General features: G+C 32.3%; 8 protein-coding genes across 8 annotated transcripts in view; 4 read left to right on the top strand and 4 right to left on the bottom strand.

The window, feature by feature from the left end:
• The first annotated feature begins 16 nt into the window (after positions 1-16).
• Positions 17-2,223, top strand: LOC125069606 (nucleolar protein 11). Its single transcript, XM_047679162.1, has 4 exons — positions 17-250; positions 329-493; positions 657-1,026; positions 1,109-2,223. Exons 1-4 carry the CDS (start codon positions 119-121, stop codon positions 2,197-2,199), a joined length of 1,758 nt encoding a protein of 585 aa, XP_047535118.1. The 5' UTR covers positions 17-118; the 3' UTR covers positions 2,200-2,223.
• LOC125069607 (RNA-binding region-containing protein 3-like) lies at positions 2,210-3,920 on the bottom strand. The gene has a single exon (XM_047679163.1). The coding sequence runs from the start codon at positions 3,611-3,613 to the stop codon at positions 2,324-2,326; it is 1,290 nt and encodes a 429-aa protein (XP_047535119.1). The 5' UTR covers positions 3,614-3,920; the 3' UTR covers positions 2,210-2,323.
• Positions 3,921-4,151: 231 nt separating this feature from the next.
• Positions 4,152-6,226, top strand: LOC125069610 (chitobiosyldiphosphodolichol beta-mannosyltransferase). The gene is made up of 4 exons (XM_047679167.1): positions 4,152-4,717; positions 4,790-5,070; positions 5,322-5,607; positions 5,944-6,226. Exons 1-4 carry the CDS (start codon positions 4,167-4,169, stop codon positions 6,152-6,154), a joined length of 1,329 nt encoding a protein of 442 aa, XP_047535123.1. The 5' UTR covers positions 4,152-4,166; the 3' UTR covers positions 6,155-6,226.
• A 14-nt stretch (positions 6,227-6,240) lies between these two features.
• LOC125069609 (NHP2-like protein 1) lies at positions 6,241-7,595 on the bottom strand. Its single transcript, XM_047679166.1, has 2 exons — positions 7,324-7,595; positions 6,241-6,695 (listed from the first exon to the last, which is right to left on the bottom strand). The coding sequence occupies exons 1-2, from the start codon at positions 7,324-7,326 to the stop codon at positions 6,306-6,308; spliced, it is 393 nt and encodes a 130-aa protein (XP_047535122.1). The 5' UTR covers positions 7,327-7,595; the 3' UTR covers positions 6,241-6,305.
• Positions 7,596-8,395: 800 nt separating this feature from the next.
• Positions 8,396-12,550, bottom strand: LOC125069481 (cleavage and polyadenylation specificity factor subunit 4). Its single transcript, XM_047678985.1, has 4 exons — positions 12,361-12,550; positions 12,002-12,278; positions 11,653-11,893; positions 8,396-11,319 (listed from the first exon to the last, which is right to left on the bottom strand). Exons 1-4 carry the CDS (start codon positions 12,461-12,463, stop codon positions 11,071-11,073), a joined length of 870 nt encoding a protein of 289 aa, XP_047534941.1. The 5' UTR covers positions 12,464-12,550; the 3' UTR covers positions 8,396-11,070.
• Positions 12,551-12,846: 296 nt separating this feature from the next.
• On the top strand, positions 12,847-15,206 carry LOC125069161 (uncharacterized protein C7orf26 homolog). Its single transcript, XM_047678557.1, has 6 exons — positions 12,847-13,006; positions 13,090-13,382; positions 13,550-13,804; positions 13,988-14,129; positions 14,285-14,562; positions 14,726-15,206. The coding sequence occupies exons 1-6, from the start codon at positions 12,928-12,930 to the stop codon at positions 14,876-14,878; spliced, it is 1,200 nt and encodes a 399-aa protein (XP_047534513.1). The 5' UTR covers positions 12,847-12,927; the 3' UTR covers positions 14,879-15,206.
• Positions 15,207-15,315: 109 nt separating this feature from the next.
• LOC125069478 (ribosomal RNA-processing protein 7 homolog A) lies at positions 15,316-16,403 on the bottom strand. Its single transcript, XM_047678981.1, has 2 exons — positions 16,177-16,403; positions 15,316-16,094 (listed from the first exon to the last, which is right to left on the bottom strand). Exons 1-2 carry the CDS (start codon positions 16,208-16,210, stop codon positions 15,334-15,336), a joined length of 795 nt encoding a protein of 264 aa, XP_047534937.1. The 5' UTR covers positions 16,211-16,403; the 3' UTR covers positions 15,316-15,333.
• Positions 16,404-16,677: 274 nt separating this feature from the next.
• Positions 16,678-24,837, top strand: part of LOC125069484 (serine/threonine-protein kinase SMG1) — a 109,246-nt gene continuing 101,086 nt past the window's right edge. The window contains exon 1 of the mRNA XM_047678988.1: positions 16,678-23,517. Coding sequence (XP_047534944.1) covers positions 16,774-23,517 — 6,744 coding nt within the window. The 5' untranslated portion in view covers positions 16,678-16,773. The remainder of the gene's footprint in view (positions 23,518-24,837) is intronic.

Raw genomic sequence — 24,837 nt, 5'->3', positions numbered from 1 at the left:
TCAATTGATTGTCAATGTCAAATACACGCTGGTCGTTGATAACTTCTGAGTGTTAAAAAAACGAAAAACGCATGGAATAGTTTTTCACGCGATGATAATTGCATATAATTTTTAAATAATGGCAAAGCTACACAATTATTACGTTTTATGTCCTCTTATTGACCAAAACAGTTTCTTAGGCGTATCTCAAGATCGGGACGATGAAAATGTCATAGTAACCCTAGGCCGCAATGTTGTGAATAAGTTCAGAGTAAATAATTCTCCTTTTCGAAGCACATTTGATTATAAATTTTATATGAAGTGCTATTTTTTATTATAATTTGGTTAGCTTTCAGATCAAAAACAAATTAGCGGTTGGACTTCAAAAGACCATTTAACATCTGCAGTAATATTTGATAAAGAACAAGAAGCTTATGTTGGAGTTTTTAACAGAAATACGATTAAAACTTGGAAAGAGGATTCTGACAACTTAGATAAAATAAAAAAGTATAAGGTAATATTTGAAAATACCACATATTACAATCGCAACCTGGTGGTAAGGCTTGTTGCTCATCTGTTTGACCTATAATCTATAATAATATAATATATAACATCATCACATCATAATATATATTAAATCATAAGTTTCTCACATAATCCAAATCATCTTCTTTCAGTTTTCAGTGAATATTTTTAAGGTGATCTCTAGAGGTAACCAATCCTCATTAATAATATTTGAGAATGGAAATTGTGCATCACTCCCATATGCACTTGATAACAGGAAGTCTTATGAAAACAAACAGCTTATTAAAGAATCTGAAACAATTGTAGACATAGCCTGCTACAGCATAGCGACAAATGATTACATTTGCTATGTTACAAAGAACAATAAAAACACCTATGATATCATAACATGCACTATCAGGGAAGAACTGGGTGATATGGATAAATCTAAATTAAACAAAACTAAGGTTTCTAGACCAGAGGATGTTTATGTAGTTGGAGAACTAATTAGCACAGGAGACAAACCCTGTGTTTATTTCCTATGTAAGTATCTTTTTTGCGTACTTCTTGTTATTTTGAATTAATATGGCTAAGAGTGATATTCATTGTTTTGCTTTTTCTTCAGGGAGTGATGCTAAATTGACAGTATATGATTTAATGAAAAAATCTTGGAAAACTATAGGCATAGTGCCATGGATATCTACTTCCTCAAGCGTATCCATTTCATGGATGGGTCAAGACCACCTGATTCTGTTTGGAAGTAACTCGGACCAAGATGGAGCTATTATTGTTGCCTATAATATCATTCTTGGAGTGGGATCATGTAGGTACCCAATGAAAATGTACTCAGAAAATGCAAAATTATATTGTTTCAATGGCCTCATCATCCTCGAAGCTTCAAACCATATTGGAATGCTACCATATGTACTAGAAACAAATAGAAACCTTTCAAGTCTTTTGGGATCCCACGACATTGTTGATGACACATGTGCAGAAATAGCAGACTGGGACACTCCTGTGGAACCCATATTTAATGAAACTGAAGAAATCAGAGATTTACTCAAAGTAGGTCTAACTGAAAGAGGCATGTGCACACAAGTTATTCCACCATTATTAGAAAAGGGGAACTACCAGAAAGTTTTTAAAACTTTGCAGGGTTTTAAAGATATACCTGAATCAATTTTAGTGTTATTATTAAATTATGCTATAAAATTGGTTAATCCAGTAAATGTAGATATCACAAATCATGAAGACTTTGTTAAATTTTGTGATTGTGACGATGAATCCGATGAAGTTAAAAAAGTCCTCAAAGATAAATTTAAAATTCTTGACTATTTATTTCAAGTAACATTTAGTGATGCAATGTTAATACCTTATTTAAGAAATGATTTATCTTTGGATAATGCATTATTTCTTATGTCTTATATATCATATTTACTAGTTGATTCTGACAAAAATTTCAATGCAAGCTATGAAAGCAAACTCTTTGACTGGTGCATTTTACTAATGGATGCATTTTATCAACAGTATTTACTGACAAAAGATGACAAAACAACAATTGTCTTAAATAATACACAGAAAGTTGTAACAAGTCTTATTGATAAATTGATCCAAGTGAACAGCGCTTTGCCCTTGTTACATAAAATCTCATCAGGTAAACAAATGGAAAATAATGATGAATCATTGTCATATGCTATTGAACTAATTGAAATATAGTATTGTTTTTTTAATTTGATTTTTATTACATTTACACACATAATAAAATAAACACAACAATTTTATTTTTGGCTTAATAATGATGTTTTATGCATACAGTACTTCACTTAACCATTACAACATTTTATTCTATTGTTTTCTTAGTTGCAGCTCTAGCAAATTGTACAACCATAGGTTTTTCTCTCAATAAATACCCATTAGTTTCATTTAGTGCTTCTTCTGCTATTTTCACTGATGGAAATGTTACAAAAGCTTGACCTTTCATTCTGCCTTCCTGCATGACTCTCACATCAAAACCTAACTGTTCTTCTTCAGGTATATGTTCTACATAACGCTTATATATCCTTTTAACATCTTGCTCTGAGACAGTTTTAGCTAAATTCTTTATATATAACCTCATTGATGGTTCTCCGGGGTGATAGTTCTTAAATACGGGCAGAATTTTCATATCACTGTAAGATATTCTATTTGCCAAAAGTTCTTGTCTAGTAATAGTCGGTTGCTCTGGCACTTCTGCAATTTGCTGAACATCAGCAGGTTGATTTTCTTTTTGAAATTTACCTAGTTCACCAACAACCTCTGGTTCATCAGCTTGCTTCAGCAGAGCATCTTGCGATACTACTAAAGATATTTTTTTAGTTTCTGTTACTGGATTGACAACATCAAAAACTTCTTCTTGATTGAGCTTGACTGTTTTTTGTTTTGGTAATAAAGCTGTTGAGAGGACTGCCGCAGGTCGTTTCCTTGTTTTTGGTAAGGTATGTTTCCTTTTTGCGACTGAAGGTACTAATTGTTTTGGGATGTCATCACCACTTGAAATTTCAGACTCGGGCTCACTTGGTTCCTCAGGTGGTAATATTGACATTTCGTCTATGAAATAATCTCTGAAATTTTCTTTGAAAAACTTAACTGCTGTATCATTTTCTTTGAAAGGAGTGCTAAGTGACATCTTGTTCATGAGATGTAGGGTTTGAGTATAAAAGGGTTTGTGAATAAAAAGTTCATATATTATATTAATGATGATTTGTGGGCTTACTTTAGGGTATGAATATCTCAAATGTACTGGTGGTGGCTGGTAAAAGTCGAGTGATGGATTCCAAGCATTGATAATTCGCAAAAACTCTTTAATCTGATTTGTAATGTTTGAATTAGTGTCATCTTTACTCTTAGTTTCAGTAACTGGTTCCTTTTCAAAAGAATATTCTACCACAAGGCGTCGGTGCGCAATTTCTAGCATGTGCAATCGTTGCAAGGATAATTTTGCTTTTTCGACAGTAGCGAAAGACGCGAATATATAATTACGTTTCTTTACTTTTTCCCAAACTTTTAGAGCACCAAAATGTTTAAGTAACTTTTCCTTGTCTTCAAAAGACAATGCCTCTGGAAGATGTCTTATTATGAGTACTTTAGACATGTTATCTCTCTTCTTGTTCCTTCTGATTGATAGCAAATGAATTAAACTTTCCACATAATTGAAGACTATACTGCATACATCAGTCTTTTATGTAACAATTATATGAATAATCAATAAAATGACAGAATTTCGCCTTTGCAAGTAAATAATATGCACGATTTATAAAAGCATTTTATAAATCGTGGATTATAGTAAATATATTCTTACGAATTGAATAATTACCAATAAACAAAAATAAGTAGCAATCTCGACTTAATGGCACCTACATAAATACGTCTAAAACTTTAAATGAAAAAAGTTGATTTCATTTTACATAGTTGATAAAATTATTCTTAAACGTCAATGTCAAAATGTTTTATGTCAATGTCAAGGGGACAGGGCCCAGGGGAGGCAGGGGAATATTTTGCAAACTACTTGGTACTTACTTACTACTTGGCACTTGTATGTTGAAAGTTTTTTAGTGTTATCTCAATATGAATTAATTTGAAGATAAAAGGAATAACGTATGAAAACTAATATTTTCTGCAAGTAATTGATATACATTAAAAGAGCTATGACTGAACAAAATGCTAGAAAGGTAGTGAAGGTTGTAGTTTTAGGAGATATTGGTAGAAGTCCACGGATGCAATATCATGCGTTATCTCTCGCCGGTTGTGGATTTGATGTGAATATGATTGGTTACGTGGAAACGAAACCTCTTTCAAATATCCAAGAGAATCCTCGAATTACTGTAACTAAACTTCATCCTTTAAAAATAGAATGGGCACCAAAATTGTTACAGTATTTCGCAAAAGCATTGTGGCAAGCAATTAGTTTACTATTAACATTATTTATAACTGGAAAAAGTAGTCATTTACTGTGTCAGAACCCCCCAGCTGTGCCTACACTACCTATATGTAGATTTTATTGCTTAGTAACTCATACAAAATTTATAATAGACTGGCATAATTATGCATTTTCTATAATGGCTCTTTCACTTAGCTGTAACCATCCTGTCCTAAAAGTATCAACTTATATAGAAAAGTTTTTTGGTCAGTCATCAGATAGTAATTTATGCGTAACATATGCTATGAAGCAGGATTTATTAGAAAATTTCAATGTTATGTAAGTATTTATTCACTATTTTTGAAATAATATCCTGGTAAAAAAAAATAAGTATAAATTAAATGTTTTTAGGGCAACAGTTCTTTATGATAGACCACCTAATATTTTTAAACCTATAACAGTTCAAGAAAAACATAATTGGTTTGTTAAAATTGGGTCTCAATATAAAGAATTTATAGCTTCCAAAATAGATGCAAGTGATATAGCTCGTCATAGTGATACAAGGCACACAGCATTTACCGAGGTAGAGGGAAATCTAGTTAAATTAAAAACCAATCGACCTGGATTATTATTCAGCAGCACTAGTTGGACTGCAGATGAGGATTTCAGTATCCTAATGGAAGCTTTACAAGGTGAAGTGTCTCTTTTCAGTTATAAAAAATTTATTAAACTGAAGTGAAAAGCATAAATAACTCTTCTATAATACTATTAAGCTCCAACTATAAGATCTAAGATTTGGTTATGTTATACATGTTAAGAACTTAACTGTATAACAGATGCAACTCAATCTGAAATTACACTGGCTCACTCACCCTTAAATTTATCATTATTAATAGTTGTCTAATTAAATATTTCAATGTAATAACACTGGACTTTTTTTTAGTTTATGAGACAACATTTGATCTAGTAAAAAATTTACCAAAATTAATTTGTGTCATCACTGGCAAGGGGCCTATGAAAGAATATTACAAAGAGCAAATATCTTCTCGGAAGTGGCAGCATGTAACGGTAATAACACCTTGGCTTGAAGCATGTGATTACCCTACCATGGTAGCAAGTGCAGATCTTGGGGTTTGTCTTCACACCAGTTCTTCTGGTTTAGATTTACCCATGAAAGTAGTGGATATGTTTGGTGCTGGGTTGCCTGTTTGTGCATATGACTTTAAATGGTATGTATACTTTATTTTCATGTTATTTGTTTATAAATAAATTGATGTACATCTGCCATGTTGTGGAAATATTTTGAGGTGATATTTGTCTTATTATTTTTACCAATTGTTACAATATAAGTTAATGTTGGAGTCATAAAATGCTTTGAAACAATTGTTACCATATTTGAACATTCATTATCTTAATATTTAGCACTATGACTGATAATTTTGTATAAATTCCTTTAGTATTTAATTTATACAATTATTTAATTTTAAAACAAGCTTTATATAATAAAGTAATGTTTATCTTTGCATTGGTTTATTACAATTTAATTTCTTTATGATTAATTCCAGCCTTGATGAGCTAGTTCAAAATGGTGAAAATGGTTATACATTCAGAACTAGCGATGAACTATCAAAACAAATTGTTTCATGGTTTCAAGATTTTCCCAATAATGAGAAACAAAATAAAGCAGCAGATAAAATGAGAGAAAACTTAAAGAAATTCCAGGAATCAAGATGGGAAGACAATTGGAATTTAAGAGCAAAAAAATTATTTGAGTGATAATATTAAATTGGAATTATTAAAGTATAAACCAATTATTCTATTGAATAAATAATATTTTATGATGGATTACTTATTATAATCAATAAAAATACAAGTTTTATTTGGAAATTATATTTACATAAATAGTATTTCCCTCATACACTAGAACTTACACTAAGAGTCTTTCAATCTCTTGTTGAATGGTTTGAATTTGTGGTTTAAGTTGTGAGCCCTCATTAATAGTTATGGAGCAAGCAACAATGGGCCGAGAGACACCACAGGCCCGTCCTAAAGCTTGCTTAGACCTAACAAACACATATGGTACATTCTTGTCTTCACACAGTATTGGAATGTGGAGCACAATCTCCAATGGTTCAGCATCTGCAGCCATGATGATAAATTCCGAAAGACCTCTGTTCAATGTCTTAGTTGCCTCATTAGCTCCTTTTCGAAGTTGCTTGTAGTTAGCAGCTTGTTGAACGAGGTTCAATATCTTTGCTGTAAGAGCCGCATCAGCTAAAGGATACGCTTTTGGGTTTACACTTGCTTCACTATCGGCCTGTAAAGAATAATACATATTATAATATATATTGCTTAACAAAAATTTAAAAAAGCCACAGTAACTACCCATAATGGACTACTATTGATAGTAGTATCAAAAGCTAAAAAGCTATTGATTAAGGTTACTGATCTCCTTTCAAAAGCATTGCCATGTGCATATGAGTGAGTTATTTAGCTCAGAATATTTTCCTTTAACCTACATCATAGGACTTATATGCATATAGGAAATTATAAGCAAATATTTTACACGAAAATCATGGGTATTCCTTTTCAAGATTTGAAATCGCAATATTGGAACAATCAACGGGGTTTTATAAATCAGTCGTTCAACCAAAAATTTTATTATTTTACATATTTGTTAACTAAAACAAGCTACTCTATAGAGGTTAAGACATAAGGCATTAAATACATTCATTCAAAGTTTATGTTCAATGTTGTGGTTATGTTTTTATTTAATTGGTAGGTACACAATCTTATACTACAATTTGATGTCACATGTCAACATAACCTAATGAAATCACGTGTGCACTGTTATTGATGCCGACACAAAAAAAAAATAACTGCGTCGAAATCGATGAAATTTTCATGTTCTAACTGCGAATTATATGAACAGTAAATTAACTTACCATTTTTCCTTCTGTACACCAAGTATTGACAAAATAAATCAACCTCTCAGCGATTACTCGCGTCACTGAGGAAGTTGAATAATATGAAGATTGTATTTAAATTTTCTTATAAATAAATTTAAATGCACTATGGGCGATTAAATTATTTTAATTTAGTAATATTTATTTATTCGGATTAAAACTGAAGGCAGTATTAATACGAGAGACGCTGCGACGCTAACCTCCAAAATTTAAATTCACAGAATTGAATTTCTGATCAAGCCGACAACTGTCAATTTGACAATCAGTGTTGCATGTACAACTAAAATAAATATAATACATATTGCAGTATAAAAAAGAAATCCCTTAATCTCTTTACTATAAATTTATTATTCAATAGTCTTCTATTTTACCAATAACTTTATGTGTTTGCCATTTTTTACAAAACTTATATAGTACGGGCAAGTTATGCTTAATACAAAATAAACCATTATTGTGTGTAGATTTATATTTGAAATAAGAATGTTATTATTTTGGTTTTTATTTACTTGCGAAACTCTTTTAATTCTGTATAACTATTATACTATTACCTACTCCTAGTTTTGAAAATTATATTTTGAAATAAGTCGTGTGCTGCCTGCACCATTCAATGTCTTACACTGTGATTCTTAACAACAGTTTAAAATCACACATCAAACTAAAACAGATATGTTATATACGTAAGTATAAAATATTCTTATACTTCTTCTTGTTGTTCAGTGGGAAAATATTTTTGTTTATAGCATTGTTTTCATGGTAACAATTAATATTTACAACTTTTTTATAAGCTAGTCAGAGCCAGCCCTCTAAAGAAAATAAAAAAAGCTGTATAGTGTACGTTTTTGGGACTAGACTCACATGTTCCAATAAGTGTTGAGACGGTCCACACACAAGCGTTACCAAATTCTCATGTGTTTATTTATAATTCATATGCGATGAAGGAAAACAGAGAGGACACCTGCATGTATCTAATTTCATCGCTTATTTCAATTTTACGATACACGTTATTCTGAAAAATATAATCTTTGGGGTAATAGAAATAAAATTAAGCGTATTCTCTATACATTACTGGAAGTGCTATGATTTAATTGGAAGGTACTGTTTTCTATATTTTTTTCATAAATATTTGTCCATCAAAAAGAAAAAATAAATAAATAATACAGAATTATGAAACATGGCCATGCATATAAATCATTCAAGTTCATAGTAAATAAACATTGACTTTATATTTATGTACTTAATTATTTTTATAAAAGTTAACTGTAAATTATGAATTACTTAAATGTTTAAGATACACAAGCTATCTATGTGGAAAACTTATAAACATCTTAATGAGTAAAATATGTTAATTCATGAAATTACACATTTAATATACTCTTTAAATGTAACAGTAGATTTTATAAAAAGCGATACTTTTGTGTTTAAAAACTATCTTTACTGATTAAATACCCTAGCAGCAATTCACAGAACTAACTATAACATATTAAGTCTAATTTGCGGTAAATTATGAATGAAAAAAATAACTTTTGAGATATTAATAATCACTAATTGTTTAAAATATATTTAAAAATAGTACAAGTAATGAAATAATAAAATAAAAAGGATTGAGTTTTTATGTAAAGCTGTATAAATAGAAAGGAAATTTGGCTGAACTAATTTTCTATATAATAACAATAAATTAAAATCGTTAATAGGTAACAAAAGTTATCAATTATATGACATAAATATGTAGGCACATAATTTAAACTATACTCCCAATAATTAGGTGCCAGTGAGAGATAGTTAGAATTTATTCTTAATTTGACTATAAAGTCTTGTATAAGGATAAGCGTCGATACCCTCGTAACGTCGGGTACCAGATGTATAATTGTGAATTAATAGAAAAGAGACTCAAATACGCATTAGTAGATGTTTTTGTATTGGAAGTATATGTCCAATTCAATTGGTTGTCAAGCATAGTAAATCGTTATTATTGTAACTGTGATACGTTACCATTAGTTCCATAAACAGCCACTAGGGAAACTTACCGCCAACAACCCGTGCTAATAAAGAAATTACGGAAAGTGTTAGTATAGAAAACAAAAATTAAATATGTAGTGAGATCAATTAGTGCTAGTCTAAAATCTTATCTGATTTACATCCCGACTTTTTTCCTAATTATAAATAATACAACGAACTTGCTAGTGGGAGTGCGATGGTATGACATCGGCCGTCTTTTTCTTTATTGACACCGGTTATACCAGTTACATTAACATTTATCAGCTAACAAATTGTACAAATATTTTTGTAGTCAACTGTGAATAAAAGATGAATTGTTGCATTTACTATTACAACAATCATATCATTTACAAAAATAAGTTATTTTTACCTCTCATAGATGCAGTACAGTTCATATACAGAATTTATAAATTTTCTTTAATACCACTATTTCTACATAAAATCCAAAGCTATTGTATATTAACTTACATAAGCATATATTTTATGTTTAATATAAATATTTATAACAATCCTATTTTTTAGTCATATAACATGTAATTTTAAGATAAAGTACATATAATTACTTTTAAAAGGCATTCCTTATGTACTATTTTTTTTATTTCTAGTAGTAGGATATACAAAGCTAGATTTAGAGGTTTGCGACTGGGTAGTATTTTTGAATCAAGATGTAAATACATTAAAAATAATTCTTGATGAAGACCTCCTGGTCAATTTCCATCATTCCTGACATATTATTGTAAACACAACTGACATATCCAGAAAGAATTCAGGCACAGGATAACAAGTACATTGTTACTTTATTGATAAAAGGTATATGTGATTATAATCACTGCCAACTTCTAGACTCTGGTAAGAGAATTTCTTGATGACAACTGTTTTTTTGGCACTAAACCAGGTTTGAAATCTTAATATTGAAATTCAGCCAGTATCATTATGAGTTGGAAAATGATCAATTCAAAAGTACATAATTATTTTCTAAGGTTCCATAAAAAATACTTGAATAGTCCTCTGTCTACGTAGTCTCACCGTAAAATAGGCTCTATATTTTTAAAAAGATCTTATGAGATTTTTAGAGTATATTTGAATTGTCTTTTTGCTAAGTTATAATTGCTCTTATGTATTACTATATATTGCTTATTTTGGTTCTGCAATTAATTATTTATTACTTTAGACTATATCTTCACTTTGTAGAAACTAGTTCTATTATGTTTCTATTATATATGTTGCCCTCTAACAAAGTTACACTTTTAAAAGGAATCCAAATACAAGAAATGTATTATTAACAGTTTCTGGGTCAATAAATGCTTAGACTTCATCATAATTACTTAGCTAATATGTCTAGTACCTGTGTATTGTAACTGTGTTGTGACCCTCAAAGTGTTAACTTTACATTTATAAAAAAGTTTAAAAAATTAAATATTGAAATTTATTATTGTCAGTTTTCCACAAAAATAACTATCAATCTAAGCATGTTTACAGGGCTACCTTACATTGTGCTGCAGATAACAAGAACATATATGAAAAGGTGGAAAACTGAATAATGGTACGACTAGTTGACAAATAACGTAGTAACAGTAACAATATTACTCCTATTTCAACACCTCTGTTGTTCATGAGTTTGTCTTTTCTAAACACAACACTGATTTTCTTTAAAGATGTCTTTTTACCTAACTTTCAAGCACAGGTTATCATGAGTCATGAAGTCACTTAATGTGGCCTCACATACTTATACTAGTTAGGTTTTTTGAACATATTGTTAGAGTTGTTCTGTCCGGTTTGATTTGACAAGAAAGCAAGGTGACCTTTGGGGCATTTATTTGCATAATGACCTTTAGTGCCACATTTGAAACAGGTAACTTCTTCCAGAGGTTTATGCATCATTCTTTGCAATCGTTGCATTTCATCATTATCATTTGCAGGTTTTACATAGCCTAGTGCTCTATATCTTGCTTCCTCTTGTTTTTGAGCAACCTCTCTTTGCTGAAATTTAAACATAATTAAATTAATAATGGAATTACTACATTTATAATTGGCAAATTATGTATTGGATAGCTTTTTTTAATATCACATGCAAATGAAATAAATATCAGGTTTAAAATAATTTTTATTTAGGTCTAGTTGAATACTTAGAAATATAAAAAAGGAAAGAAAAATTTCTCTGAATGCATAATTTATAAAAACCTACTTCTTATCAATAACATTTATTTCCATAATGTATTTTATTCAAAGATAAGTCATTTTAGGTTATATTTTATAAAATATAATATAACATTTGACAAATAGATACACTTGTAAAAAATAATTTAATCTTACATCTGGAGGTATCTTGTTGCAGGATGAAGCTTTATGACCGACTTCTGAACAGTAATGACAAATAGGCAGACGCTTTTGATCCTTCGTTTGTTCTGGTGGAGCAGGCAGCTCAAACCTCGGGTGCATGTACTTGCAACTTGGTCCATCAGGACAGAATCCAGCTAAATAGTTTATGCACAACACTCTTCTGACATGTCTGTGTCGACAGTGGGGGCCATGCCGGCAAAAGCCTCGGTCATACCTGAAGTCAGAAGACTTTATATGAAAACAATTTAAGTCACAATTAGACTAATCTTCTTATTTTTGTATTAGTTAAATTAAATATAATTAATAAAATGTTTGCACTTACCAAGGACAGTCTTTAATTTTACTTTCTGGGTCTATGTGTAGGAAGGGACACTCTTTATTGTGGCAAGCATTGAACCTTGCATAGAAATAACATTCAGGCATTTTGGTCATGTCATATTCATGTAAAAATTCACACTGGTCTCCTTTCTTGCACAAGCCACGAAGCCAATGTTTACAAACAACTGTTCGATCGCCTCTGACATGTCTATAGGGGCACTGAGGTCCATTGTTACACCCACCAGGTTGACTAAAGAATTCGCAAACAGCTGCTGTTGATTCTGAAATATTATTTATAACAGTATAAAAGCATAATAATAGTCATAATTGGTAAGATAGTAATGTTATTTAAATGTTTCTTACTATCCATCCCGGGAAAGGGAAGCGGCAACGCTCCATACTGTTGTTCTAATGCGTAATCTATATCAAATTTTATATGATCTACGTTTGCGACTATCACCTCCATTTTATATTTTTTCTAAAATATTGTATAACTATTTAATCTTAAACGTTATTTCAATATAATTGACGAGCACTTCTGGAAATCCTCACAAGTCACAACTGAAATGACATTTCAACTTCAAGTTAATATCAGAAATACAGAGTACATAAACACTACGATATAAATTATAATGGTTATAACTACTCCTTATCAAAGAAATTATTCTAAAAAGAAAATGGAATCATTATAATAAAGGTACATCCATTTCGTTTTATCAACTGTTAATTTTTTCTTATATGAAACATTTTATTCGGCGGGTCAAACAAGCAGCACAGGTATATATGTAATGTGTGTGATTATTTTTTATTACTGCTTTCCTGTTCTACTCTAGTCTGTACTGTATGGACTGTAACTGTCATTTCATTTGTGTACAGTGTAATGTTATTGTTTTTATTTGCCGAATTTACTTAGAACTAAAAGCAATAAAAATGTCTTTGTCGGATTTAAAACATACTTTAAGAAAATTAGAATTCCCTGCATGTGCAAAGGAAGCTCTAATTAAAATAGGTAACCTATAAATTAATCGTCGTTTGAATACCTTTAAACTTCTTACTGAAAACGGCTTAATTCTTATAGTATTTAATTTCCAGAGCAATTGCTGGTCGGACGCGCTGCACCAACCAGCAAACAACTTGACATAGCTATGGACGTGATATCTGAATTTGTATTTTGCGAAACTGATCGTCGGGGAAACCGACGTGGGTTGAACCCGCTTCAGGAATTGCAACTCATAGATATCATCTGTGACTATCTCTCAGCATGCACGAACGATACCACTAAGAATACCATATTCCTCTCACTCTTTGGGGGCATGGAAAATCAGAGAAAGTTAAAAGTTCTTAGCATTCTTGCTAGCATGGCTGTTTCAGCTTCTAGTACACCTGTTAGTATTCTGTAATTAATAAAATTTTATATAGGATTAATAAATTCCAATAAAGTTGAATCAAGTGCTAGGTTAATTTTATTATTATATTGAATTTTTGACTTTTTACATGTATCAGTCAAAATTTATTGAATATTTAATTCTAATAATATAATGTTTGTCTTTAGGTATTATTAGCAGTGGGTGTATGGCTGCAGCAAATGGGATGTTCATCTCAACAATCTTTACAATTAGTAGAGAATGTAATCAAGGACCATTTTTTCTTAAACACTTCAAATCAGCTTGCTCTGAAATCATTAGCCACAACAGCACCACAGTTTGTTTCCAACTTTATTACTGCTGTTACTGAATTATACATGCATGACTTGCAAAAAGCTAAGAAAATGCCACCAAAGAATTTGCTAGAAGTTATAACATCTTGGGTAAGATTCCAACTATAATATTTGTATTTTAATTTATTATCTTGATTAAATTTAATATCGCTGAAGCCACTCAAATGTATTTTAATAAGCATGTAGATGTTTACTCCTAATAATGAATAGTAATATCCAAATAATATTGTAGAATAAAAATTGCATGTTAATTGGGTTTGTTTTATCATTCAGGTTTATTCAAATCCATCATTGTGCATGTCGGCACAACTGAATCCTGCTGCTTTGCCGAGTGGGTCTATACCAATGGCAGCTGTCACTCCACTCGCAGGTCTCATACATTGGTGTGCCCTAGCACCACTTTATATAGATGATGGTAATTATGTAATCTGGCTATTAATAGTATTCATTATTTTTCAATTTTACTGTCCATAGAAATTAGTGCTGTAGAATTATTAACCCTTGCTTATTATACTGAATAATTATAATACAGTGAGTATTTTGTAAATGTAAAATTTATTCAATTTGTAGATACAGAAATGGAAGAAATACCAATAAAAAAGATTAAATTAGAAGATGAAAAACTATCAATAGTTAAATCATTACCAAGCAAAGCTCTCTCAGAGTCAGAGCTATATATTAAGTTGCACCTTGGAGTATTACACAGCTTGCGAGCTGGACGACGCACACATGGACCTCCTACAGCAGTAAATGCACAGCATTTGGCAGCTTTAACCCCATTGGTGCAGGCTTATGCACACCAACTACTCAAGTTTGGTGTTAAATTGCAAAGTGAAACCAAATTGCAGGTGAGAATTTTACAGCACTGTTATTTTTTATTGTCTAGATGTGATTATTTATATAGATGATCTTAAAGGCAATTGTAAGCATGTTTCAAACAAATTGAATACCATAATTTTGTTGTTTTTATATAATATTGGAGAGTAATTAAAATTAATTGCTTATTTTCAGGATTGTTTAGATAGAATAGGTCAAGCGGTGCAAGTAGCACTTGCTAATGGCTGTGTGTATGGTAATATTAGCAATCTTCTTGCTGCTTTAGATACCTTGCCAGAGAACAGGTTGCTGCAAATCATAATTAAAAGCCATCAGCAAAGCATATGACGAATGCTTTGAGATTAGTGAAATGGATAAGCGAAAACGATATCTTAATTTATGAAGATAAAAAGGAACACTTAGTCGAACTTGTAAATAATATCACCTAAATATGTAGAAAATCAACTAGATTTCAAAAGTTTTGGTTGTAGATCAGGTTCCTTATTGTATTGGCTCATGTAGTGATTTATTATAAATATATACATAAAAAAATTGTACATATTGATATATTCTGTAATTGTCTAATTTTAATTAGGTATTTAGCAATCTCAAACTTTAATAGTCATTTAAAAATGGAGAACATTGTTTTATTTATGCCATCGAGATTTCTCTATTTGAGACTGTAATGTAAATCTAAAAGTAAATTTTTAATATACTAGTTCTATTGGCAATAAACATCTTTCAATCTAATACTAAAGTGGAGGTTGGTAAAAATAAAATTTGAGATATGATAAAGTTTTATTTTAAAAAGGTTTAAACCTACGACTTTGTTTTATTTGTGCAATCTTTTTCTTATCTTCTTCAAATTTCTGTCTTAAAGCCACAATGTGTTTCATCTTGGACTCCCTTATTTGGAAAGTATAAAAGTTCTTTAGTTCCTTTCTTTTCTTGTTCTTCTCTTCCTTGGCCATTATTTTGTTTTCTACTTTTTCTGAACGAGCAAAGCTTTGGACTTTACCTTTTTTAGTAACTGTTACCCATCCTTCACTGTCTTCCTGTTCTAATGCCTTTTCTTGCTTTTCTACTTCTTCAGATTTTTTATCATGATTTTTCATAAATGCTTCTATTCTTTCCTTCATTGCTTTAGGTGTTTCAATTGAACTATTGTATTCATCAATCCACTTTTTCATTCCAAGTTTTATTTCATGACCATTAGAATTCATGGGACATAATTTAGTTAATTTAAGGGCTTTGTCCAGTTCAGACACTTTTTTAAATACTAAATAACATATCTTAAATGATGGTTTCTGAGGTTGTTTTATAAATGTATTCAAATTTGTCTCTGTTGAGGTTGAATTAGGTTTTGTTGAGAATATTACAGATTGTACTGTTCCAGCTGCACTAAAAGCGTTCATTAAACCTTTTTCATCGGCATATGGAGGTATGTTGACGATAAATAGTGTTCGTCCAGACGGTTTATCATTCGTATGTTCTCGTACTGAATGTTCTTTGAAATAAATTACATGTGGTGAAATAGTATTCTCGTTAAGTTTCAATTCTAATGCTGAAAAAAAAAAACGTATTATTTAGACGGATAATTCCGTTATTTTATTGTAATAACTATCTTTATAAAAATAATTATGTACCTTTAAACTCGGGTATCTTTTTTGTAGACTTCATGTTAATTGAAAAAAATATCTCATTTATTTATTTTAGAGACCTTGTTGAAAGTTTTATTTGAAAACATCAAGTTCAGACAGTCACATCGGTTTTTGTTACTATTGTTGAATACACGCTTGAGAGTAAAAATATCATAGGTTATGTCGATTGTCGGCAGAGGGACAATTGACATTTGACAACTTACTCCTCTTGACTCGCGTCACGAGCCTTTACTGTCATACTGTTAATTTTTTATGGTATCGTAGCTATTCAGCTTCGATTTATAGAAGTTCCTATAATTTTACATTTTAAAAATTTCACCTTAAACTCTCGAGTAGTCAAATCAAAAAGAATAATTTTGTGTTTGATGTAGTCATTGTACTAAATCATATCATCAATATTACGTTCAGAAATTAAACAACTGACGTTTAATGTCTTGATAATCTGTTAAATTTGGCTATTTGTCTCTGTTGGCGAAAGAATTTTGACGAAAAGCATTTGTGTGTCTAAAGTTTTGATCGTACTTTCGTTTAATTCTACGGCAATGTGTGATTATATTTTAAATTTGAAAACAATTTCTAGTAATGCTATCCACAACTGCAAATAGTAAAGTGAAAAGTTCTAAATTATCGGATAATATTGACGTTCCAGATCGGGACGAAATCGGTCATGAAAACACAACGGATGATAAGGTCAGAGGTTATGTTGGATCCTACGATGCACCTTCATCGTTCGGAGGTCCCAGGGACTCTCGGTTCCGGTCGCGTGGTCGTGTCACCGAATTTCGACACTCCAGGGGCGGAAGTAGAGGTGGAACTAGAGGCCGTGGCGGTTTCCCGCCAAGGGGTGATCGCGACGAAAACTCCTACAAATATCACGAACCGTTAGCTGTAACTAATAATGACAACTGGTCACAGGGAAACAATAACAAATTTTATGAAAGATCCGACTTGGTAGTAAATCTACCTGAGGACCCGCGTATATCTAAGCTCTTGCGTCGTCTATGCGCTGAAGTCGATATTGAAAAATCTCTCGCTATATGTACAAAGCTCCAAGACGCTGTTATGATGCCAGAAAATGCGCGTTATATCAGAAGATCGTATGATATATTAGTGGAATCATTGTTAGATGTGCTTTATGATGCTCCAAGCCCTGAAACTAAAGAGAGTGCTGCCGTGGTTCTCGGCAGAATCGGTTATGTTATGGGACCTGATTATCGAAAACATCTGGACTGGATCATATCTACCTATGCAATGCATAACACTTCAATTAAACATTTGCTTATTCTCTCATTCACTGAGACTTTCCAATTAGACTTTCAGAATACAAACTTGAATGATTTTGCTGAAATAACTTTGAACAAGCTACAAGTAATCATTGAAGCTACAGACTCAGCCAATGTGTTTATGGCTGCCATAAATGCCATGATAGTGATGTCGAATTCTTATCCCGAACATTTTGCAAACCATTTTGTTGATACAGTTGATATCCTAGTGGGCTGGCATGTAGATAATGCTCAACCACAAAAAATCAAGGAATTCGCCCTCCAGTCTTTATTTAAATTGAGTCGGCACTGGCAGGCTGACGTTGGTTTTTCAGTGAACTTGTTAAATCAATTTGTGGAAGATATGGTGGCCTACTGTAATGACTTAGATACAAATAAAAGCGACAAAGATGGTGAAGTAAATTCATATGATGATTGTATGCAAAAGATTGCGTCATTTTTAAATGTATTCAATACAGTCGTTAAAAGTTTGGGTACTTTGTTAAGCCCTAATGTTTCTCAATCAGTTTCGTGGACCTTTTTAACTGATTCCTTGTCTAAAATTCTTCAGGTATTGAATGAAACACTAAAAGAAGATGCAGAATCAGACCTAATTCTTGCAGGTAATGAAAGTATTACATTACTTCTAAAATACTTGCAAAATAAATCCTCACCATGTCTGCCTGCTCTATTTTCCTTGATATCGATGGAAATAGTTAGCTTTTTGCAAGCAGAAGAAGACGTGTGCCTCAGCATTATAGAATTAATATCAATAACTATAAAAGAAATTGCAGCAAATTTACCCATAGAATTTATTGCTCAAACAATTGGACCTGGATCTTTGTTGCGGCCTCTCCGCTTGTCTAATAATTCCCAAATACTAAATGGTGTTATGTCTATATACACTAATCTTCTTAACCTGAAAAATATTCCACTCTTACAAGAAACATATAAATTTGTTTTAAATGATATGCAGAATTCATACACCACTTTGTTACCTGATATACAGATCATTGAAGTTGAATATTCAGAAGAATACACTAAAGATGATGCGGAACGGAATATAATATTCTTCCTTCAATGTTTAAGTGACTTAGCCAATGCGAGCAATTCCATTATAGGAATGTGGGCTTTACAACCAAGCATCTTAGAGTTACTGGCTATTAAAATGTGCCCACATGATGAAGTTTTGATGAAAGAGAGACCTGCATTACAATATGCCATTCTTTACTTACTTTATTCACATTGCAAGAAAAATAATCACTTCATTGCTTCAAGTGATTTAGTGACAAATTCTCAACAAAGAGCTAAAGATATATTCGGATTGTCTAATCTTTCATTAGGAGAAGTCTCTAACACAAGTCCGACATCAGGTCACCTAGCTGTTATTTTAAACACTTTGAGCATTGTTCTCGATGATCAAATGCCAAATGAAACATTGAGTTTAATTTTAACATGGATATCAGACATATTTTGCCAGTTGGATAAGTATTTGCCAATAGTAGGCATGTCAAAGAGTTTCCTCGTATTGATTACAAATATGCTGGCATTGGCATATTGTTTTGATGCAAATATTGTTTTACTTGTCATCAAGAACTTTTATTTCTTACTTAAGAATAGAAATATGGTATGGAATATGCTTTTGCTTAAAACTATAGCAGTTCTGTGTACATTACACATTGATAACAAAAACAAGGCCCTAGCAGATATATGTAAAAGGGTGCTATTTGAGCTACCTTGGGATATAGTACAGCAAGAGTTTGATAAGCAGACAGTTAAAATATTTTCAAGCCGAAAAGGTAATAATTTTGTTCTCAATTGTGACACAAAACTTAATTCCTTCAAAGAATATTTAATGAGAGGTTCGTTTACTACCTTGCCTAATCATCACTTTAAAGTCACAATAAATTGTCTAATGCAAACAAATCTGGATGATAAAAAATTTTTGTTAGACATATTTGTCTCTGCCTGGCCATTGCAAGGTCAAGATATAGATGAAAATAACTTATTATTTTTCCGGCAATGCTCAACAAACTTCAAATCTATTTTGGTCAGTTGGGCGCTATCTGAACTAGCACAAACATGTATAATTCAAAAACTTAGAACAGTACTAGGTAAGCCACAAGAAACATTTACAAAAATAGAAGGTACATTAAAGGCAGTTGCAAGGGAAATCAGTTCAAACGAAACAAAATATGTAGCCGGAGAGAAAAAGCTGCTAGAGGTTGTTGTAGCAGAACAAGTTAGAGTACGCTGGCTTGTGGAGTTTATGATGTTTTTAGAGAAATACACGTACAATGCCGCTGAAGGCACTGCAACTGTTTTGCCTGCTGTTGCAAAACCTGTTAAAACATTTTTTCACACAAATTGGTCAACTTGTCGAGAATGGCAGAACAGAGTCCGTCCTGCAGCTCTTGCAGTAAGTGTCTATGGTGGTCACTATGGTGCTGCTATCTACCATGCTTCATTGATATTACAAAATGCCGCCGCATCTCGAACTAACATTGATATTGAAGCCATAACAATGAGTGTAGCTCGCGCTCTTATTAAGATTAAAGAACCAGAAGTTTTGCATGGTTTATATGTATGGATTAAGCAAACATTTGATTTGCAGTTTTCTTGGCTTATCGGAGCAGCAGAACAGGCTAATTCTCATTTTGAATCAGCAGCTGATTTTTATAAAAAACTATGCAGTGCAAATTCGAATGATGACAATAATGAAGTATGTATTCCTCAATCTGAAATTAAAGTCAATAGATTTGTAGATGATCAAATATTGGAAAGTTATAAAAATATACAAAGTTGGGAGGACATGGAAGAATGGAAAGAAATTACTAAACTATGTAAGCATACATCCCCGTGGGAGTCATTCTCGGACTTAAAAATGTTCGACGATAATGATGAAATCCCAGGACTTTGTAACTGGAATATACTCGATACGGAAGTTAATGAAATATCTAAAAACTCCTGTTCATATCAAGGTTTGATGGACAAAATTGAAACTACATTAATATCTTCAGCTCTTAATATTTACAACGATGAATTTAATGATAAATACGAGCCGTTACTCAATAAATGTGAAGAATTACTGAACACAAGTGCTGAAGAATTTGTAAGAACTAATGCCGTTCATTTCCTAAAAGACGTCGCAGTAATGCAATTAGCTAATCATGGTCTTATGAATGTTATTAAAAATGGAAAAGCTGTGTCAAATCCTTTTAAACCTTCTGCTTTAAAGGAAAATACTTATGGCACAGAAATGAAAAACCTTACTCGTATTTTATGGTGGCATCAATATTTCACAAAGCTCAACATGAACGAGGAAAATGTTTTTTACAATGAATGTCTTAGATTAGACGTAATTAAAAGTGCTAGGAAAAATGCGAACCTATTAATGGCGAAAAGGGAGCTCTTGAAGCATTTTAAAAATAATCCAGCTTTCCAGCTGTGCTTAAATGTAAACAACTTAGAGGAAGTAAGTGATGTACTGCTCTTATCAACAAATACATATGACCTTGATATTTGGACATTAAATAACGCTACTGCATTGACAGAACTTTGCAAAGTGACTTATGCAAAAGAAGACTCCAAAGCGCAAGCTATAAATCTCTGCGCTAGTATATCACTTGGATTTTCACAGAGGCTAGCAATGGGTGAGCAAAATTATGAGCTGCGAGAAAAGGGAACTAGGATGTTGTTAACTCTTTCAAAATGGGTTCAAAATGAAAGTGAGAATGTTTTAGAAAACGATTCACCTTTAACAAAATTAGTGTCAGCTTTACCAGAGATTGGTTTGGTAGATAACAATATTTCAGAAAATGTTATTCCTCTGACTGACTCTGCTGTTGGAAAATTATTGCAATTTGGAGTTAATCAATGTCCAGGTTTAGCGAAAGCTTGGGCAAGTTTTGCTGCGTGGTGTTTCAGATGGGGTCGCAAAATGGTTGAATTTAGTTCAAAAACCCGTGAGCAACTGACCGATAACGATAAACTTCAAATAGAAAGCGTCATGATAGGATGTTCGCCACAAGATTTTGAAGCGGTTTGTGAAATATTATCAAAAACAAAAGCAACCTGTGACGAAGAAGATATTGATTGGAACGAAATTAATACATCTGAAATGATTGAAAATCAATTGCGTACGGTACCATCTTTAAATAACGCATTTCCTGAGCATCTTGCTTTGCTGGTAGACATCTGGCGTCAAGCGCAGAAAAGAGTCTTTTCGTATTTCGAATTATCAGCTGATGCCTATTTCAAATTTCTGCAATTGATATGTGCTTCCGATTATATAAATCATAGTGGTGAAAACGCAGTTGTAAACGCAACTTTAAGATTATTACGGCTAATAGTAAAACATGCCATGGAATTACAAACTGTTCTTGAATCAGGATTAGCGAACACACCAACCCAACCATGGAAAGTTATAATACCTCAGTTGTTTTCAAGACTTAATCATCCAGAAACATACGTAAGAAAATGCGTTTCTGACCTTTTATGTCGACTAGCAGAAGACACGCCTCATTTGATTACATTTCCTGCAGTAGTAGGAGCCGTTGAAAATGAACAAAATAGTTTCACAGACTTACATGTACCGCGATCGTTTTTGTCTAATGACGACGCTGAAAGTGACGATGATAATTTAGATTTGGAAGACTCTGGTAGCGACAAAGTCGTCAATAATGAATTAAATTCATGCTTCTTAGACATGGTCGAAACTTTAGCTAAGCAGGCCCCGAAGACCATATTACAAGTAAAATTATTAGTGAAAGAGTTGCAGAGAATAAATTTGCTATGGGATGAATTGTGTCTGGGAACATTGGCGCAACATCATACTGAATTCAGTAAGCGTCTTACTCAGCTGGAGACCGAAATCGCAAAAGTAAAAAACAACGCAAATCTTACGCCAGAAGAAAAAGAAAAACTTATAAAAGAGAAACATCGGATTATATTTGAACCGGTAGTCTTTGTCTTGGAACAACTAAATCAAATAACGTCGGCTGAACCAGAAACTCCTCACGAGACTACTTTCCAAAACAAATTTCAATCTATTATTGTGGATGTGATTGACAAATTGAAACATCCTGCGAATCCTGAGAAGCCTCAAGAATCGTGGGCACCACTAAAGCAGCTACAATTGAAGTTGCAGCAAAAAGTAAACAAAAGAACATCTTATATTTTAAAAATGTCTGATATAAGTCCCATATTGGCTGAATTAAAAAATACTGTAATTACAATGCCCGGACTGCATACAAATCAAAGAACCGTAAGAATTACTATAAAATCGATAGAAAACAATGTTGCTATTCTACCGACTAAGACCAGGCCTAAAAAATTAGTATTTCATGGTTCCGATGGTAAATCGTACACCTATCTATTCAAAGGCCTAGAAGACTTACATTTAGATGAAAGGATAATGCAACTTTTATCAATAACGAACACTATGCTAGCTCGCGACTCTGAAAACAATGACAATCAAACCTACAGAGCTCGTCATTACTCGGTTATTCCTCTTGGACCGCGATCAGGGCTGATAAGCTGGGTAGACAATGTGACACCTTTGTTTGCCTTGTACAAACGTTGGCAAAATCGCGAGGCAGCAATACAGTCCGCAAAAACGAATAAAACTGTGAATGTTCTTCGAGCATCAGAGCTTTTCTACAATAAGCTCAATCCCTTGTTGAAAGAGGCGGGTATATCGACAGAGAACAGAAAAGAGTGGCCAGTGTCAATTTTGAAACAAGTTCTACAAGAGTTATCATCGGAGACACCTCGCGACCTGTTGTGGAGGGAATTGTGGTGTAGCAGTGTGAGCCCAGAGCAGTGGTGGCAAATGACTCGTCGATATAGTTACTCGGTTGCCGTAATGAGTACGATAGGGTATATTATCGGTTTGGGTGACAGACATTTAGATAATGTGTTAGTGGACTTAACGTCTGGTGAGGTGGTGCATATAGACTATAACGTGTGCTTCGAGAAGGGCAAGACTCTGCGGGTACCGGAAAAGGTGCCGTTTAGGATGACCCCCAATTTGGTTACGGCTCTTGGTGTAACCGGAGTTGAGGTAAGTGTTTTAAATTTTTGAGTATGTTATATAATACGATTTGATAAATGCGATTTTGATTATTTATATATCGAATAAACGAAGCAACTTTTTTGTGTTGGTGTGCGTGACAGCTACGCCTGACGCTCGCCGAACGTCTTACTATTTTACTAGTATGCGTGTACCTAGTGGCCAACTGTTCGCCAGTATATCTAGACATAAATTTAAATAATCAATTAAATGCGGTATAATTTCATGATACATTACGTAACCAAAACGTGATTCTAAGATATGAACGACTCGATGTGTAACGATGTCATATTAATTCCATAACCAATTATTATCATTTAGCCGATAACGGAGTATAGTTAAAATATTGAAGTTCTTTTTTTTTTAAATTGTTAATTGTAAATAATTAGGTTCCGTTGTGAATGTTACTACTATGTAGTGAATAAAAATTGTAGCTATGCAATTATAGAAACTAGTAGGCGTAACCCGACTGTTGTTAATATATACTAATATTATAAATGCAAAAGTAAATCTGTTTGTCTGTCTACCTGTTATCCTCTCACGGCTAAACGCAAGAACAGATTTTGATGAAATTTAGTACGAAACATGCTTGAACCTAGAGGACGGACATAGGCTAATTTTTGAATTCACCAACAATAATAAAAAAACAAAATAAGCAAGTAAGCTGCCATTGAAAAACCGAAAATTATTGCTTTTCAATAGGTATTTACAGACATTTATGTTTTTTAACATTGGCAGTATGAACGTATACAATGAATGTTTTGTTTTTTGGGATTTTTTGACTTTTTCTCCATATAAACTATTCCAAATCACGATCATCACATCAAAAATTCGTTACTATATTGGTGAAAAATAAAAGATCAAAACATGAAATAGAAAAAGGAAACTTAATGGCTCGGACGTAATGTTTGCAGAGGAAGATATTATATATTAATAAAGTGCGTGTATTTGATGTAGGCGTGTAAGAAGTTTTACGGTGTACTTAAAAAAAAGTTTTTAGTTGCATGCAAATAATGAGCTATGAAAAATAATAACAATCAGCTTATCAATAATAAAATAATTATTATTAATATTACACCCACTTACAAATTTACAAACATTCACAATTTAAATATATAATAAAATAAATATTTTAAATAAGCTGAAATTTAGATAAGGTGAAGCGTCAATTGCGGCGACTTCTCACTTGTCGATGGATGGCGATGGATTTAGCGAGCAACTTCATCATGTAGTTTTCATGTTATCACGTGCGCGCGCATCATGTAAATCACTCTTTTTTTTTCATAACGCACCAAATCAACTATAACTTAA

The sequence above is a fragment of the Vanessa atalanta genome, chromosome 15, assembly GCF_905147765.1.
Source record: "Vanessa atalanta chromosome 15, ilVanAtal1.2, whole genome shotgun sequence".
Classification (NCBI taxonomy): domain Eukaryota; kingdom Metazoa; phylum Arthropoda; class Insecta; order Lepidoptera; family Nymphalidae; genus Vanessa; species Vanessa atalanta.
Note: the sequence above shows the minus strand (reverse complement) of the source record. Positions and strands in the feature narration are given on the sequence as shown.

Coding starts and splice junctions, on each gene's coding strand:
- LOC125069606 (XM_047679162.1), top strand. CDS start 119: ATGGCAAAGCTACACAATTATTACGTTTTATGTCCTCTTATTGACCAA. Junction 494..656: donor ATAAAATAAAAAAGTATAAG/GTAATATTTGAA, acceptor ATCTTCTTTCAG/TTTTCAGTGAATATTTTTAA. Junction 1,027..1,108: donor ACCCTGTGTTTATTTCCTAT/GTAAGTATCTTT, acceptor CTTTTTCTTCAG/GGAGTGATGCTAAATTGACA.
- LOC125069607 (XM_047679163.1), bottom strand. CDS start 3,613: ATGTCTAAAGTACTCATAATAAGACATCTTCCAGAGGCATTGTCTTTT.
- LOC125069610 (XM_047679167.1), top strand. CDS start 4,167: ATGACTGAACAAAATGCTAGAAAGGTAGTGAAGGTTGTAGTTTTAGGA. Junction 4,718..4,789: donor TTAGAAAATTTCAATGTTAT/GTAAGTATTTAT, acceptor AAATGTTTTTAG/GGCAACAGTTCTTTATGATA. Junction 5,071..5,321: donor CCTAATGGAAGCTTTACAAG/GTGAAGTGTCTC, acceptor ACTTTTTTTTAG/TTTATGAGACAACATTTGAT.
- LOC125069481 (XM_047678985.1), bottom strand. CDS start 12,463: ATGGAGGTGATAGTCGCAAACGTAGATCATATAAAATTTGATATAGAT. Junction 12,279..12,360: donor TCCCTTTCCCGGGATGGATA/GTAAGAAACATT, acceptor ATAATATTTCAG/AATCAACAGCAGCTGTTTGC. Junction 11,894..12,001: donor AAAATTAAAGACTGTCCTTG/GTAAGTGCAAAC, acceptor TTCTGACTTCAG/GTATGACCGAGGCTTTTGCC.
- LOC125069161 (XM_047678557.1), top strand. CDS start 12,928: ATGTCTTTGTCGGATTTAAAACATACTTTAAGAAAATTAGAATTCCCT. Junction 13,805..13,987: donor TAGAAGTTATAACATCTTGG/GTAAGATTCCAA, acceptor TTTATCATTCAG/GTTTATTCAAATCCATCATT. Junction 14,563..14,725: donor AAAGTGAAACCAAATTGCAG/GTGAGAATTTTA, acceptor GCTTATTTTCAG/GATTGTTTAGATAGAATAGG.
- LOC125069478 (XM_047678981.1), bottom strand. CDS start 16,210: ATGAAGTCTACAAAAAAGATACCCGAGTTTAAAG. Junction 16,095..16,176: donor AAAGATACCCGAGTTTAAAG/GTACATAATTAT, acceptor TTTTTTTTTCAG/CATTAGAATTGAAACTTAAC.